The sequence below is a fragment of the Theobroma umbraticum genome, unplaced genomic scaffold (genome assembly GCF_002168275.2).
Source record: "Theobroma umbraticum cultivar Fairchild unplaced genomic scaffold, ASM216827v3 scaffold_30.0, whole genome shotgun sequence".
Taxonomy (NCBI): Eukaryota; Viridiplantae; Streptophyta; class Magnoliopsida; order Malvales; family Malvaceae; genus Theobroma; species Theobroma umbraticum.
In genome coordinates, this window is record NW_018397254.1 from 12,448,847 (window position 1) to 12,465,851 (window position 17,005).

General features: G+C 31.3%; 1 protein-coding gene across 1 annotated transcript; it reads right to left on the bottom strand.

Moving 5' to 3' along the window:
• Positions 1–10,934: 10,934 nt before the first annotated feature.
• On the bottom strand, positions 10,935–15,971 carry HAK5 (high affinity K+ transporter 5). The gene is made up of 9 exons (XM_021428473.2): positions 15,746–15,971; positions 15,405–15,627; positions 14,926–15,174; positions 14,775–14,813; positions 14,407–14,667; positions 14,267–14,319; positions 12,895–13,009; positions 12,559–12,813; positions 10,935–12,281 (listed from the first exon to the last, which is right to left on the bottom strand). The coding sequence occupies exons 1-9, from the start codon at positions 15,914–15,916 to the stop codon at positions 11,215–11,217; spliced, it is 2,433 nt and encodes an 810-aa protein (XP_021284148.1). The 5' UTR covers positions 15,917–15,971; the 3' UTR covers positions 10,935–11,214.
• Positions 15,972–17,005: the final 1,034 nt, after the last annotated feature.

Genomic DNA, 17,005 nt, shown 5'->3' on the forward strand with positions numbered 1-17,005 from the left:
ATAAGACTTAACTCATCCTTCCCCATTTTTAACAATCATGACTGAACACCACAGACTCTCGCTCTTTTCACTTTACCACAAAATCCATTTGTTTAACAGAGTTCTATTCTTCAATCGAAGATCCATAAAACCATATCCTCTTATCTTTCAAGTTGCACACGAATCCCAGTCAACCTAGTGAACAAGTTTTTTCTTGTTCGAACCACCTCATAAAAAACGTCTTTAGATTTTGTCCAATTCCTCCTTAACTACTTATGACATCTCAAAAAGTGATATGAAGCACATTAGAAGACTCGCAAGGACTAATTTAATGAGAGTAACTTTACCCCTAATTGAATTAGGTCTAGATTTCCACCTTACAAGTCTCGTCTCAAATCTTTTAACCATAGGGTGTCAAATACTGATTAAGTGGTGCCTAGCCCTCGGAGGGAGGCCTAGGTAAGTCGAAGGAAAGGTGTTGACTCTACAAGAAATTATACTAGCCCATAACTCAACTTCATTCCAAGCTTTAACTTCATACAAATTACTTTTCATAAAATTTAAGGCCTAAAATCACCTGAAAGCATCGTAACACCCTATTAATGTTCAAAACACTTTCTTTACTCGTTATATTAAAAATATGGTATCATCAGCATATTGGAAGTGTGAAATACACAACTCATTACACCCAACCTCAATCCCCTTGCATAAGCCAACATCCATGGCTTTGTACATGATGGCACTAAAAGTTTCAGCCATAATGTGGAACCCCAAATTTCCAAATAAAGGCAAAAAAAATTAGAAAATTCAATCTAAGAGTAAAATGGTCATTCTTTGGTGACCTTTCTTTTTTATCAAATATTGTACATCAAAAATATTATTTGGAAGGAAATACTACTTGGATAAGTTTCTAGAAGTCTCAAGAAATTTCTTTTCCTTTTTGTTTATGTGAAGATCAAACCTTGTATAAAAAGTAATATATAAAATGCATTATTTTGATAGAAATAAAATAGTGTAGTATTTTGATTGAAATAAAGCTTGTAGAGAAACTAAATCTTTCTTTAAAAATATTTCTGAGCTTCTTTCAAAAGCTTTGCTTTTTCTTACATTGATCGAATTTTCCCTTGTCTTCTCCAAGTATAAGGCATTATTTTGATGAAAGTAAATCTATGTATTATTTTAATGGAAATAAAGCTTAAATCTCCAGACTTTTCTTTAAAACTCCCGAGCTTTTTTAGGAAGCCTTATTCTTTCATTTACTTCTTCATATGGTTGGCAACACTAAGGTAGCTTTCTCCCACATCTATTTGCAACTTTTCTCTTCCATTTCCCTGTTCTCTTTCACTTAACAAGACAACCCACAAATTTCTTAAAAAAAAGGCTTTGTTTCTCTATTTTCCATTTATAACCAAATTGCAAAAGAAGATTACCCCTGCATTCTTGTTGTCATTTTCAAGCAATAAAGTCAAAAACTTAAATCTCTACATTTAAGGTTCTAATAAGGTAAAAAAAAAAAAACCTCAAATCTAATCTTCCTATCCATGGGTTCTTGATTTCTATTGTTACCCTTAATTTCCCTTTTATTTCTCATTTTTCATGTTATGGTTTTAAATGGATTTACATCTCCAAGCTCTTTAAGGTAAGCAAATCTTAAATTTGGGAAGTTAGTTTAATGGGTTTGTGAATTAGACTAGGATTCTAGATTAAATGTTAGGTTATGATGTAATTTAGCTAGTGTATAATTATTATAATTATTAATTTTGATTCTTTATGACAAATTTGGGGTTACTATCATTCATTGGCAATTACAGTTTCAATTGGTACTTCAATATTGTACTTGGATTGAGGTCTTAGGGGTGTTGGATTATTAGCAGGAGTTATGGTTTAAAAATGTTGATTTAGAGTTGGATTTTAAATGTTAAATTGTTTAGGCTCTCTTGAAGCTCCAAGGTTCAAGTTAGGGAATTAAACTAGTTGGTGTTGGCTTTGGTAAGGTGATATAAAAAGTGAGGAATATGCATTTAAATTATTTTTGATAAATGCATGCAATGTTTTTGATAATGTTATGATCAATGTTTTTAAAAAGGTGCATGGGGAATGAGCCCTTTATATTGTATGTTTTACCTCCAATTATGTTTATTTTGAAAGTGTTATTAATTGGTTTGAGAGATGTTAACAACATATAAGGTGCCATGATCAATTTGTCATATGAAATATTATGTGTGGTATAATTATACTCTTGTTACTCATGTTGGACATAAAACTTTTTGGGAAAAATGTTGTTGAGGTGGAGCACTTAAGTGAGGACTTGGGATAGCAGCAACTTTGCTAACTATTGTGCGCAATAGGACACCCTAGCTAGCGAGGGGAAGTGGGGTAAATGGCACTAGTGAGGGGAAAGGGAGTAAATGGCACTAGTCTTCTGGCCAAATGATGGCACAAGTGATATTGAAGTCAGTAGGTTAGAGTGCACTGGCTAATGGGTTGGTCACACATCATGTGTGATATGTTTATATTTTGTGCTTCTTAAGTTGCTTTACAGGTGTATTAAATCTTGATCATGATGCTTGAAACTATTTGATATATTGTTATAAGCTTTTCGCCACTTTACAATTATATGAATGTGTTGGAATTTAAATATTTATTGATCTAAGTGATTGGATTAAGTTGTGGTGAAATTTTGAAACGAGAAAAGTATCAATATATATAAATTTTTGAATGAAATTTCTAGACTTGGTTTTTTTCATATCAATACTATCTTCATGTTTTCAATAAAGATGGTTCTTTTTTTTTTCATGTGATTTGTGACTTAAAAACTTTGGGTCTCTAAAATATGAATATATGAATGTTTGATAAATAAGATATAATGGATTTTGAGCATACGCATGAATAGTTTTATGTTCTTAAATGATAATTGCATGGTTTCAAACTCAGATAGCATGGTTTGTTAAACACTTTTCTGTTAATGCTTGTTTCCTTCCTTATCACTCATTGAGTATTTGTATTCATCCTTTTAAAATTTATATTTTAAGTTTTCAAAATAGGAGTTAGCTAGATCGTAGAGAAGCAGTTCTATCCTTATTTATCATCGTGGTAAGTGTCTATGGCATCCATTAAGCCCCTCCAACCTATATCACTCTGCTGTCTTGTGATGTTTTATTTTGTACTTGATAGAAATCTAATAGTATTTATGCAACCACTAGATGACAATGTGTCAAACACTTATGATGGAGAATGGATAAAGATAATGTTAGCACTTGATGCTATAATATTAAGTTAAGGCACATCCAAAATATATTGGGTGTTTGGATATGAATGATATATGAATATTGTGGAATATTGCTATATGAGATGCATATAAACCTATTTGATACAAGTATAACTATAAGGCTTGTTAGGGCTTAGTGGGCTTTGCCTATTGGGCCCTTGCGTTCGTCATGGCCTAGGATTGGGTCATGACACATAAGGTTGAACAGAAAAGGTAAGAGAGGACAACCTTGGTGTAGCTTGATAATTCTATTTTATAGAATTATTTTAATCTTATTTTGTCTTTAAATGTTAGCTAAGTCGTTAAATTTTAACTAGAATTCAGTTATTTTTAGTTTTTTTTTCTAATGAGGTTATTTTTATTAAGTTATTTTAATTTTTCATTTATTTTTTTAATTTACCTATTATTTATTAGTTTTTATACTTTTGTAGGATTTAAAAGAATAAGACTGAATTTTGGAAAGAAAGGGTTTAAAGGACCTAAATCCTGCTCGTACATGCTTTAGTATTTTGACCATAAATCTCACTCCAGATGTCCAAATTATGTGATTATTGAGCATTTGGAAAGCTAAGAGATAGACCTACAACTTTCATGTGGACCACTTTTCCCAGTTTTGCCTTGAAGATAGAGAAAATCAAGTCGAAAAATTACTGAGTGTAATGCTGCTAGAAAGGCAATTTGAAAGATGATATTTGATGTTTAGGCCTAATAACATTCTTAGCCCACAAGTTGAGTCATTAGGTTATACTATGTTTAATTTAGGGAATTTTAGATCAAGATTATTAGTATTTAAAGAGTGTTTTGGGAGAACCCTAAAGGATTCAAGAAGCTAGAAGTTGAGGTTGAAGCTTGGAGAGTAAGGCTACAAGTATTTGTTTTTCTTCTTCCTTAGCTTTTATTTTTCTTGTTACTCTTAATGGTTAAACTTCACATAATTGTATTTACCTTTGCAATTATGAGTAGTTAATTTTATTTTTCTAGGATTGTAATTGAACTCACATATAATTTGAATTTTTAATCTCTTTCTTGCTTTTTTCAATAGAATTGAATTGTTTATTGCAATATATTCTTAATGCTTTTAATTGCTTATCTACCAATTAAATTAATTTAGAAACCTAACATAACTCGGGAGAAGGAGTTTAGTGTAGGCTAAGATTGGAAAAATATACGATCATATTAATTAATTTATATATAGGATAGGGATATACGTATATGCTATATGTAGTTAGAATTAAAGCTTGGACTTAATGAATTTGTTTTAATTTCAATTTATATAGGGATATAATGATTTGGTTAAAATAAAAATTTTTATGAAACAAGTCGGGAAAGTCTTATAAATAATAGAGGACTCTATATTAGCAATTCAACCCATTGCATTAGTTAAGGAAGAAAAGTAAGATTTAGATGAAGTGTGAGAGACATTCTAATTTTAGGCTTATTTCGATTGATTTTTATTAGATTTTATTTCTATTTAGATTTTTATTCTTATTAATTAGTTTTGTTAATTTTAGTTTAAATGATTATTTGCTTTTTCACCATTTGGATAAAATTAAATTGTTAATTTTAATACTAGGTAAAATTTTTAGAACAATTCTTTATGGGATCAATAATCTATTTGCCATTATATTATCTTTGTGATACGTAAACTTGCGTGGGTAGAATTTTAATTGACAAGTTTTTTGTGCCATTGCCGGGAATTGTTTTCTAGAAATATTTGCTAATATTAATACCAAACAATTTACTTTTAATTCAATTTTTTTTTATTTTCAGGTACTTTAGGTTGAGGTGATGAATTATTATAACTATCAGCGACCATTTGAACAATTTGTGCATAGGAGGGTTGCTAGTGATTATAAATTGGCTATCAGTGCTTTGATTGCCCAAGTAAATGCTTTATTTGAAGGAACTAACACTTGGGGTGTTAATGTTTTTCAGAGTCCTTTTATGACATGTGAGCTTTGTGGAGATAGGCATTTAAGTGATTGTTGTCCACCGTATTATGAATTAATGCAATTTGATAAAAACTTCAATGGGCAGCAAAACAATTTATACTCCAATAGCTACAACTCAAGGTGGAATCACTTAAATTTTTTATGGAGTAATGGTCAGGGTCCTACATATTCATCATAGCTTGTTTCCATCATGATTTTCAGTCACAAGTTAAAGCCTCTATACCTAAAAAGAAGACAATTTTGGAAGACATACTCATGTAATTCATGGCAAAGACTGACATCATCATTCAAAGTCAAGTAGCATCAATCGAAAATCTTGAGACACAAATGGGTCAACTAGTTAGTGCCATCAATAACAGACCTCAAGATGATGGAGATAAAGTAGATCAAAAGAATACTTCCAGCAATCAAACTTAAGATGAAAAAATTAAGCAAAAGGGGGAAGCATCCACACCACCACAAGTTAAGCCATATGTGCCTCTCGTTCTTTTTTTGGATACAGTTGATGAGTTACCTAAAAGGGTTTTTGATATAGAAAATCCAAAGAAACTCCTCGAAGCTTGTTTGGTTCAAAATGCAACAATGAAAGACAAGAATAAAGAACTCACAAATGTTGCACATGTTTTGAAGGCTACACCAAAAGTGCATTATTCAAAAAGAACTCAATTTGATAAGTTAGGTAAAAGTTAGCATATTCCACCACTTTGGGTTGAGCAAGCACCAAATCTTGAGTCAAAACAACTACAACCTCATCTTAGGATAAGGCAACTTTCATACCTTAAGCTTTTTCCATGCAAACTCAAACCTCCTTAAAGGGTGAAAGAAGACCTTAACTAAAGTCAATCTATTGACTATAAAGAAGCCTTTCTTGGGAGGCAACCAAAGGTTTTGAAACTTTGATTTGTTTCTTTTCAGTTATTTTTATTTTATTTATTTATATTTTAAAATTAATCTCTCTTTATTTATTATTTTTCAGTAAAAAAAACCCTCCTACAAGTGACAATAAGGATGATGAGGAAGAGGAAGGGGATTAGAGCTTCTTCAAATTCATCCAACCTTTAGGGGAGTATTCTTTACCTTTCCTTTATTTGTTTTAACATTAAGGACAATGTTTAGTTTTAAGTTTAGGGGGTGTCTTTATTTATTTTTAAGTTGTTGGTCTCTATTTATCTTTATTTACTGGCCTTTATTTTATTATTTTGCATGTTTATTTAGCTTTAATTTTTAACTTTATAATAAATTTTTTTAAAAAAATTTGGAGATATTTTGACATCTTGTTTATGATTTTTCTTTATCTTAGGATAATATTTTGATTATTTTATGATTTTAGCTTTTGGGAAGAATATGGTTATGATTTAAGTTTGTATTGATATTCTTGTGATAGCTTTGTTGTAGAATGTGACTTCCAATAATTTACACACTATATTTTTTTTACTAAGAATTGTCTGTGATTTAGAAAAATTTTATATTAATAAAGTATAGTGTAGTTAAGGATTCTAAAATTTATTTTATTCTCTCTTGAGGTGAAATTTTAAATAACACTTAGGATGGGAGATGATTTAGGCAATCTTTGGGTAGTTTTAGCCTTTTCAAGCCTACCTTGATATATGTGTATCCCTAATAACCCTTTTTGAGCCTATTTTTTCTTTTCTTTGTAACCACATATTAGCCTAAGCCTTTTTATTTATTTCAAAATTTGAACCTTTCACCTTTAAGTATTTTGATTTTTTAAGAAGTATTTTAAGCTTAAAGTTAAATTACCGGAGAAAGGTGGATTGATAAAAAAAAGGTGATTTGTGTTAGAAATTTATCCCTTGTTCATAAGTGTTAAAAATAAGTTTTGGGGTGCAAATAAAAAAAGAAAAAAAAGAAATAAAGTGTGTTGTGCAAAAAAAATATTTATTTCAAGTCTAGGGGTGCTATAAATTTTTTTTTGAGCTCTCTATAGGTCTTAAATTGATTAAGTGCTTAGGGTGAATTTGATACTAAATATATCTTTTATCTTACCTTGACCTTAACTTTACATTATAAACCTAATAAAGACCTATTGATCTTTGAATAAGTGTTAGTCTATATTAATGGAGAGAGAGATAAAAAGCTAACTTATAGGATCTTAGGACTGATCTATGCTTGGATTTAGTATAAACCAATCCACATTGCATGATATTCTCTATAAGAGATTATTCACACATGCATAGAAAGTCTATTTGAAAGTGGGCTTTCATTTGAATTGATGCATGAATTTGAAAATTATCTATATTTTATCTTAATTTGAAATTGTTGGATAATTTTTAAGGAAAAATTGAGAAATCACAACTTAGTAAATGTTTACCTTAAGTGGTGAGTATTCTCGTCTATCACGCGGGTGACTCGGGTTCAATATCGGCAACGACGCCAAAAACTTATCAGTTAAAATTTTACTAGGCAAGTATATGTATCATGAAGATAATATAATGGCAAATAGAATATCAATTTCATAGAGAATTGTTTTAAAAATTTTACTAAGTATCACAATTAACACAATTTAATTTTATCCAAATAGTTAAAAAGTAAATAATTATTTAAACTAAAAATTAACAAAACTAATTAAGAAATTAAAAATCCAAGCAGAAATAAAATCTAATAAAAATGAATAGAAATAAGCCTAAGATTACAATATACCTTATACTTCATCTCAATTTTTCCTTTCTTTCTTTACTTATTTCAATAGATTAATTTGCTAACCTAGAGTTTTTAATTATTTATAAGAGTCTTCTTACTCGTTTTATAAAAATATTTATTTTAACCAAAACTTTATATCTCTATGTGAATAGAAATTAAAACAAATTTTTTAAGTTCATGCTCTAATTTTGGCTATATATGAAAGCAACACCTTTCCGTGACCAAATGATCACCATAAATTGAATCTAGACTATTACTTGTGGTATTGACAAGACCAATTTATTATTGATGCCATTTTAGCTTCTTGTTTAGAATCCAGTCGCCTCATAGCTATTACAAAAATATATCAAGGTGCATGGTAGAAACTCTTGTGGGGAAAAGCCATGCATTCATGATACATACATAATGAAAAATTTAAAACTTTTTCCTCAAACAAGATCAATCTTTATTTGTTTAATGTAGATTGTCTTAACCAATTGATAAAAGATTATTATACCTTTAAACAATTGATGTCAAAATCAAGAGGCCTAAGTCTCCTAAATATCAAAATTAACTTCCCACCAAGCTTATGTTGTTGTAACCCTTAAGCTATTAAAGCATCCAACCTTAACACATTGGGTGATAGGTGTTTGCTTCTATTTCCAAGCCTAATGTTAGCTAGAGAAGCTGGGAAAGGGCACTCTCGGTTTTCTTAGTTATATAAAGGAAGTCGAAAGGTCAAGAAAAGAGGAAGATGAGGAGATGTTTCCAATTCCTACGGAAAAAGAGGCAAGGTTGATATCCAAGGACAAGGGAGGAAGGCAGAGTTAACTTGCCAAGTTTACTCTTTAGGGCTACCAAATCCTTTTCTTTCTCTCTTATTTGCTTTTCAAGTGTTGGATGCCTTTAGAGTGCAGTATAAGCATATATTTGTAAGTAACCTTAATCCAATTAGGTTTAGCACAACTTATATGAAAACTGTCTTAATTTAATTCAACTCATTCAAAATAAATCTTTTTGTTTTTCTTGATTTTAAACAAGATTCATCATTGTTTCCAACTTTTTCAATGGAATTTCATTTTATTGAATTGATTGTAGTGGTTATAGTTGTTTTATTATAGATTTGAATATATTTTTATAAAAAAATGCATCTCTTGTTATAAAATAGTGTTAACCAGAATTGAATCAATTGATTCAATTATCATGAATCTATATGATTTACTATGCTGTGTATATCATATGAATATACATTTTATTTCTCTTTGATCAAATTTTCGAAACTTTAACTATAGCTTTACATTGCAAACATTCAAATAATCAAGATTTGTTTTTTTTTTCTCTTCATTGCTCATATGGGATTATCTTAGTTCCTTTTTAGGAACTCTATTCAATATGTAACAAGTTATTAATAAAACTTCACCCCAAAACCTTGTCCAAGGTTAGAATATGATAACATTACATTTATCATTTCGGTTAAGACCCTATTTTTTTACTGTCGCATAATTTTCTTGTGGTTTTGTAAGGTGTTAAACTTTACTAGATTATATTGTTAGATTCAAAATAACTTGGATTATAATATTTTCTACCTTTATCGATCTTAAGCACTTGATAAAATATTCACAATGTAATTCAAATTTTGACTTACAAATCTGAAATTTATCAAATACTTCATCTTTAGAATGTATCAAATACACATAGCAAAATCTTGAATAATTGTTAATAAATCTTACATAATATCTCTTTCTTCCTATTGCAAGTAAGCCATGTAAATCACATCTAATATTATGTAACAATTCAAGCATTTAGAATAATTCCAACATTAGAGCAATGAATTTCTAATGATCACAATAAGCATGCAAGTTTTATGATTTTTAAGATTTATCAATATCTATAATCAATTTTGAATTAAACATAACAAACAATCTTTTATAATTAACATGCTCTAAACTATGACGTCATACATCAAGAAAACCGTATAAACAAAAACAACCTTTTTATTCTTCTAAATATCAATAAAATGATTACAAAGATACCTTTATTTGTCTATTGGCAGAATAAACTTGTCTTTGCAATCATTCTTTGTAATACCTAAAGCAATTCACAATGCCTTATTATTTTCCTATATATTGATTTCAAAAATTATCACAATAAATTTTTATCTTGTTGTTATCAATGCATTTTTTTTTTTATTCTTGAAGAGACCTTGTTTTCATCATGGAAACATGCATCGTTTTTTTTCTTGAATTCTCAGGCATTTGCATGTAGTTCTTTCTTTTTTGTGGAGTTGCTTAACTATCTTTTCTTCATCTCATGAACATTTGGCACTTGAGTTTTTCTCATGTTCCTTGTGATAGTGCTCTTCAATTCGAAGATAACTTGCATGCTCCTCAGGAGACAAATCTAATTCTTAAGTTTTATGATTTGAGGTTCTCTTGAAGTTTTTCCATGATGATGACAATTTAGCACTATTCAACGGCATAACAATATATTCATGTGTATTCATTTTATAGAGTTTGAAGTTATCAAGAATCTTTTCAATTTTAGCAAATTGATTCATTATAGTTTTATTATCAGCCATTTCACACTTAATGAAAAAAATAGTTATAACCGCATAACTCAATTCCCACAAACTCAAAATCAATTCTCTTAATGTTTCACTTGCAAAAACTATTGTTAAATAAAAAATAAAATATTATTGGAACATAGGAGTAGGAAATAGAAAATATTAAGGAAAGATGTCAAGGTGTCACCATCACTTTTTTTTAAAATTTTATTTGTCCCTACCAATTATATGTTTAGGTGTTAAAAAGGGTTACATGTATAAATCTCAAAAATACTGTAAAACTCAATAATTGAATGCGTCTTGTACTAATTAACTAAGCATTCATCGATGAATGACAAGATTATCAATTTCTTAAGATCTTTAGAATAAAATAATATATAAAGATTATTAATAAAGGAATCAGAAATTGAATGAAGTGTACATTTTCACAAAATCAGAGAATCCTATTTATAAATAAATATGTTTGTTGGTACAGATATAACTTTCTGTATAAATATAATATATTTGAATAAACATACTGTTTAGATAAATATAACTGATAAAAAGTTTCTTCCAATTTTTTAATGTGAAATTGTATCCCACACAAATATTATTGAAAATGTTCAACACATATAACATAAAAAAGACTGGAGGAAAGAGTAGAACACCATATACAAATCAAATGATTAGAAGACCATTTGAATAACATTTACAAATAGACATTTTATTGCAAAAGCTATTAGACTGTCTCTGCTTTCGTTCTGATTTGTTTGCTGACAACTAGGTTTCACTCAACTCGTGAAGGCTCACATTACATACACATGAAGTCTTTCTCAAATCTCGTATGTCATTCCTACCCTTAGAAGCCTAGTGTGTGGTATCACCAATACTGTCTCCCCTTGCCTGAAGTTTTTCCTCAGGAAACTGTAGACATAGTCTACAATTATCTTCTTTATGAAGGATGAATTTTGCTTTGCCATCACTTCAGCTTCTCCCAGGAGGTAAACAACTCCTTCATCCATTGCTTTCTGCACAAACTGCATCTCCTCTTCAGCTCCCTGGATGGGTGCAGAGATGATTCTGCTTGACGAGTTTGTTGATTTGGCTGCATTAAACGACTGGATGGATGCTGAGGAAACGCGGGATGAATTGAGCTGGTTTAGCGATTCCTCGACAAAAACAGTGGATTTACTCGTTCCTTTCGCTTTTCCTTCATTTACCAGAAGAGTGGAGCTCTGGGGTTCCTCTGGAGCTGGCAATTGTTCAGCTGCCCTTCCTTCAGCAATAAAGCATTCATGACGAATGAATTCCTTCAACTTCTCTACCAATTGACGTTCAAACCCCTCAGCACTTCCCATTACATCCTGATAACCGTATCTAACAACACAGCGGAACATTCGATACTCTCTTGGCTCCACCTGTCTGAACAGAAAACGCTCCTCCAATGCCACTCTGCTAATTGGAAGTTTCTTGATTGAGACAAACACTAGAACTGAATGGATGGAAGGTATACTTGAAATGAAATGAGGAAATATGGGAGGTATGCCCTGAACGAGCTCTGAGTACAAAAGACCCATTCCTGGCATCCGCCTTATCCTTGGATCGACCGCCAGTTGTTTAATGAATTCATTGGAAACCTTATTCTGAAGCTCAAAATCGTATCTTTTTTGATGGACATAGTGCCATATTCCCATAATTGTCATTAGGACAAGGGAGAAGGCTAATGGAAGGTAGCCTCCTTGAACAAATTTGTACAAGGCTGATGAGAGATATACAGCCTCTACAACGCCAAAGAAGACACAGAAGAGGACAACCCACAATATGTTTATCTTCCATATAACAAGCATTATCAGAGTCATCATACCTGTTGTGATCACCATTACAGCAACCACGGCAATTCCTATAACCCCAAGAGAAAGAAGTGTTATCCTTAATTCCCTTTGGCAAAATGAAGATAATATTATAATTGCCTAATACTGAACATATAATTCCTGCCAATGGATGTTTAATTTTTAAGTTTCACACTATTTAGGAATTTCAAAAGAAAAAAAGTATGTAATTTCCATCCTGAAGATTCATTGTTATCTCCTCTGGATTTTGGCTTAATTAGTTGTCATTTGATGTCCAGGATTAGAAGAAGAATTAGATTGTCCTGACTACATGAGTTGTTAGCTTACCATATGCATTGCCGATCTTTTCTGTGGTCTTGAAGACAACAGTGACTATAACACAGGCAATCATGAGCATGTAGTTGACGTCTGGTATATAAACTTGACCTTCATACTTAACGGAAGTGTGGACTACCTTAACTCTTGGAAAACACCCGAGAGATAACGACTGAGAGATAATCGAAAACGCTCCAGATATCATAGCTTGGCTAGCAATAATGGCAGCAGCGACAGCTACTACAAATGTTGGCCAGTACAATGGATCTACATCCAAAGAAAATACGATTAATCCCAAAAATTGTTTTAGAAACAACCCTTTCCCTTATCTTTTAATTCAAGATTTACTTGGAATAGATTTGTAGAAAGTGTCCTCAACGTCATTAGGGTGTTTGGTGAGGTAGGCAGCTTGGCCACAATATGCAATGAGTAACGAAGGCAAGGCAACGCCAGAGAAACTCATCTGCAGTTCCATGTAGAATAATAAACAATTTGATGAAGAGCCAAAAGAATAATTAACAGTTTCCAGTTACAATCCAATAGTAATAACGGATTCCAAGGGTCAAGGAAATGACTGATATTTGCCAAAAAAAAATTGACATATTTCACTGATTCTAATAAAAAAAAATTATGGAGAATAACCTTTTTTGATAAGGGTATTTTAAAAATAATGATCAAAATAAATTTAACTGTTTTTAATCATATTTAACCATAACTTGACAAAAATATCATTAAACTATTTTAAATAAATTAAATCATTTATTACAATTTTTCTTTATTTGTGCTTCCGATTTCTCTGTCTCACCATCCCACTCTCTCTAATTTTGTCGATTTCTTTTCTTGGCATTTGTCTATTATGCTCAGCTCTCGATTTCTCTCTCTCATGCTTTTAGATTTCTCTTTTTTTGTGCTTTCAAGACACTAAACGATGGTTTTGATGTGCTTGAGTAAGTAGTTATTTGGAAAATTTGATTTTTAGGTATTTTGGATAAAATTAAAGCTATAGAAATGATCATAGATGTTTGAAATAACTTTTAATTAGATTAATTTGGGACTTAGATACCAATAAACTCAAGAATTTGAAATTTATAAACCTAGGTTTTCAAAAGAATTTTTTTTTCGATTTTTAGTCAAAATAGGTATTTTAAATAAGAAAATTTATGTCTTAATTTATGAAAATATGTTAGAAACACTTTAATTGGTGTCAATTTTTCAAAAAAACAAAAAGAAATGAAGAAAGTTGAGAAAATTTGAAATTTTAATTCGTAAGTAATAATATCATTTTAGACATTAAAGTGTAACAAAATATTTTTAAATATGATATGTAATAATATTTTCTCAACATGGTGTATAACAATAATATTTTTTTTCAACATGGCATGTAATATCTTTTTTTAACTATGGTGTGTAACGTGTTTTTGTGTATGACGTGTAACAACAGTATTTTTTTTTCAACATGACGTATAACAACCTAACCATGACATGTAACATGTTTTTATCCATGACGTGTAACAACAGTATTTTTTTTCAACATAGCGTATAACAACTTGACCATGACGTGTAACATGTTTTTGTACATAACCTATAATATCATGACGTATAATTTCATTAAGAGTAATTTTATTTAATTTGGTTAAAAACAATTAAAATTATCTTGAAGGTTATTTTTGAAAACATCTTATTTTTAAAGGTTGTTTTTAAAAAAACCTCATAAACTTACTTGAATTGCTCGAACACTGAAGTGACCCAGATCAGCAAACATGGCTTCCGTCCCTATTTTAAATGTCCTTACGGTTAGGCAAAATGGAGAAGGATGGCAATACAATAAAGAAATCGTCGAAGGGTAAAACTGCTGTTCACCTGTAATGCAAAGAACTACTCCACCAAGTGAAACCCATCCGTGCTTGCCGCGTCTCTTGAAGTATTGCACTATGTAAAACGGATTAAACGCACGTAACACACCCCACCCATAAGTGAAGAGGTTGTACAAGCCGATCCCACTGAGGAAGGCAAACCACAAGCAGATGATTGGGGCAAATGAATATCCCACTCTGTCAGTTCCGAATCGTTGGACAGAGAAAAGGATGATCAGAATTACTACGGAAATTCCCACCACAGCATCTGAAAATTCAATGGTCCTTACATCAATATCTAGAGGTAAGAATTTGGCTCAAAATGCCTATACAAGTAGCTACGTAGTCTTCTGATAATGGTGGAGATGTTTCTACCTTGTCCCAAGGATTTGATGCCACTCACTGCGGAAAGAACTGTAAAATGAAACAATTGTTTACTCCAGATTAATGAGCAGAAAATGGTCTAATTCACCGTTATACTTTGATCCTAAGAAGGAAGTATTATAAGTAGATATGTAGGGAATACCTGAGATGCTTGGAGTCAAAACCCCATCTCCTATGACCATTGAAGTCCCTAGGATAGTGACCAAGAAAAGCAAAACTTTGGCAAGTTTACTGTTCTCTATCTTTCCTCTAATCTTGTATGCCCGCTTCAACTGGCTGGATGGAGTGTCCAACTGGTAGTTAGACAGCTCTCTATCCTCCGGCTGTTGATTTGGAATCAAGCTCACCTTTAAATGTCGGCATAACAAAGAATAGAGCGCAAATGTTCCCCCTGGAATTAATCATAGCCCATTTCCTCGTAAGATGAATAAATTGAAGGTTATATTTCTCTCTTCTACCCGTTAAAAAATGTGCAAATTGACTTACAGACTTGTTAAAACCAAAAAACTAGGTGGCTTTTTGTAGAGTACTCTCAGGTATACATACTTGGGTTAAGTCAAGTTAAACATGCATGATAGAGTTGACCAAGTTGGTATGGGTGAAAACTAGTTGCTTAATTACCTTCGCCGTTGTCATTAGCTCTCAAAACGACGAATGCATACTTGAAAAAAGGAATGAGAATTATGGAGTAGATGATGAGGGAGAGAACCGCTATGAGGTTGTCCTGGTCGCCAATGCCATCAGGGAAAGTGCTGGAATATACATAAAGTGGGGAAGTTCCGATATCTCCATACACCACTCCAATGCTCTGAAATGCTAAACTCAATGTCGTCGTCCAATCTACCTGTAGAAAATATTACAAGCCGCAGTTAAAGCAGTAGTGTCAGTATAAGGAAAACAAAGAGAAAATTAAGCAAGGAAATTAGGTATGCAATAATGAGTAGAGTAAGAGAGAGAGCGACCTTGGAATGGGTGGCCTTGCTAGAAGAGAAAGAAAGTCTACCAGCCTCCAAATTGAGAGAATCCACACGGCGCAGCTTGGCCCATGAAAACTTTCGATCTTTCAGCCGGTTTTTATTATCAGCTTCTGTTGTCATCTCTATCTCCTCAACTTTCTCCGCATTCTCTGCCATGCCTGCGTTTCTCTCTTCCTTTGTGGGGAGAAATGAATTGATGGTGTAGGAATTTATAACCACTAAAGTCGAACGCCGACGCAAGCTTAGTTTAAAAATTTACTATCAGAAATGGATAAAAAACAAACAAACATTAATCTCTGTACTATGCTTGCACGCGTTTTTCACTCTCTGTACGCTGCAATATTCAATCTCTGTACACTGCTTGCACGCGGGGTTGGTGCCACGTATGTCTTTAACGCCCTTTTAGACAGAGCTGGGAACCTTCAATTTTTCTTCATCGGCAAGAAGAGAAGGTGAAACACTCTAGCATTTAATTTATTAATAATTATATAATTTTTTTAATTAAAAAAATACTTCCCTCGGCTGCAAGGAAACGGGTGACTGTGAGGAAACCAAATATAAAAAGAATGCATATCTCCTGTTCAATAGCATACATGTATCATGCATAACACAAAAAGTGCTTTTCCTGTTAGATACTAGTATTTATTCATTATAATTCTAACTCTATTTGTTGTGATGATTATTTTGGCTATATTTAGTTCAATAATAACCATTTTGCTAAATTCTGTCGTTAGAGCACTAGTTAAGACCACCAACTTGAAAATTTGTAGTACAAATGGGAACAATATCAGTTAGTTGTATTTAGAAATTGCATCGTTCATATATAAACCGATAATACTAGAGTTTTTAGATGATTATTGTTATTATTGTCACCACAAAATTTATAGTAATTATTTCATTCAAAACATAATAAAATGTATAATGATAATTACAAACTCATAATTGTCAGCGCAATAAAATTTATAATAATTATTTCATTCAAAACATAATAAAATCTATAACAATAACTACATTTTAAACAAATTAAAGATTATTTCAATACATCGAAAAAAATTTTCTTTCTACATAGATACACTCGTTCAATTCATAATACCATTCCAAAAGTCTAACCCAATTTCCGATCATTAAATACAACTCCATGAGCATTCAATTAAAAATGATATGCTTAATAATGATCAAAGGATGCTAAAAATATAATATGCATATATTAATATATATTCCTTTCGACTTAAAAGTCTAATCTAT

Coding starts and splice junctions, on each gene's coding strand:
- HAK5 (XM_021428473.2), bottom strand. CDS start 15,916: ATGGCAGAGAATGCGGAGAAAGTTGAGGAGATAGAGATGACAACAGAA. Junction 15,628..15,745: donor GCAAGGCCACCCATTCCAAG/GTCGCTCTCTCT, acceptor TATTTTCTACAG/GTAGATTGGACGACGACATT. Junction 15,175..15,404: donor AGCTAATGACAACGGCGAAG/GTAATTAAGCAA, acceptor GATTAATTCCAG/GGGGAACATTTGCGCTCTAT.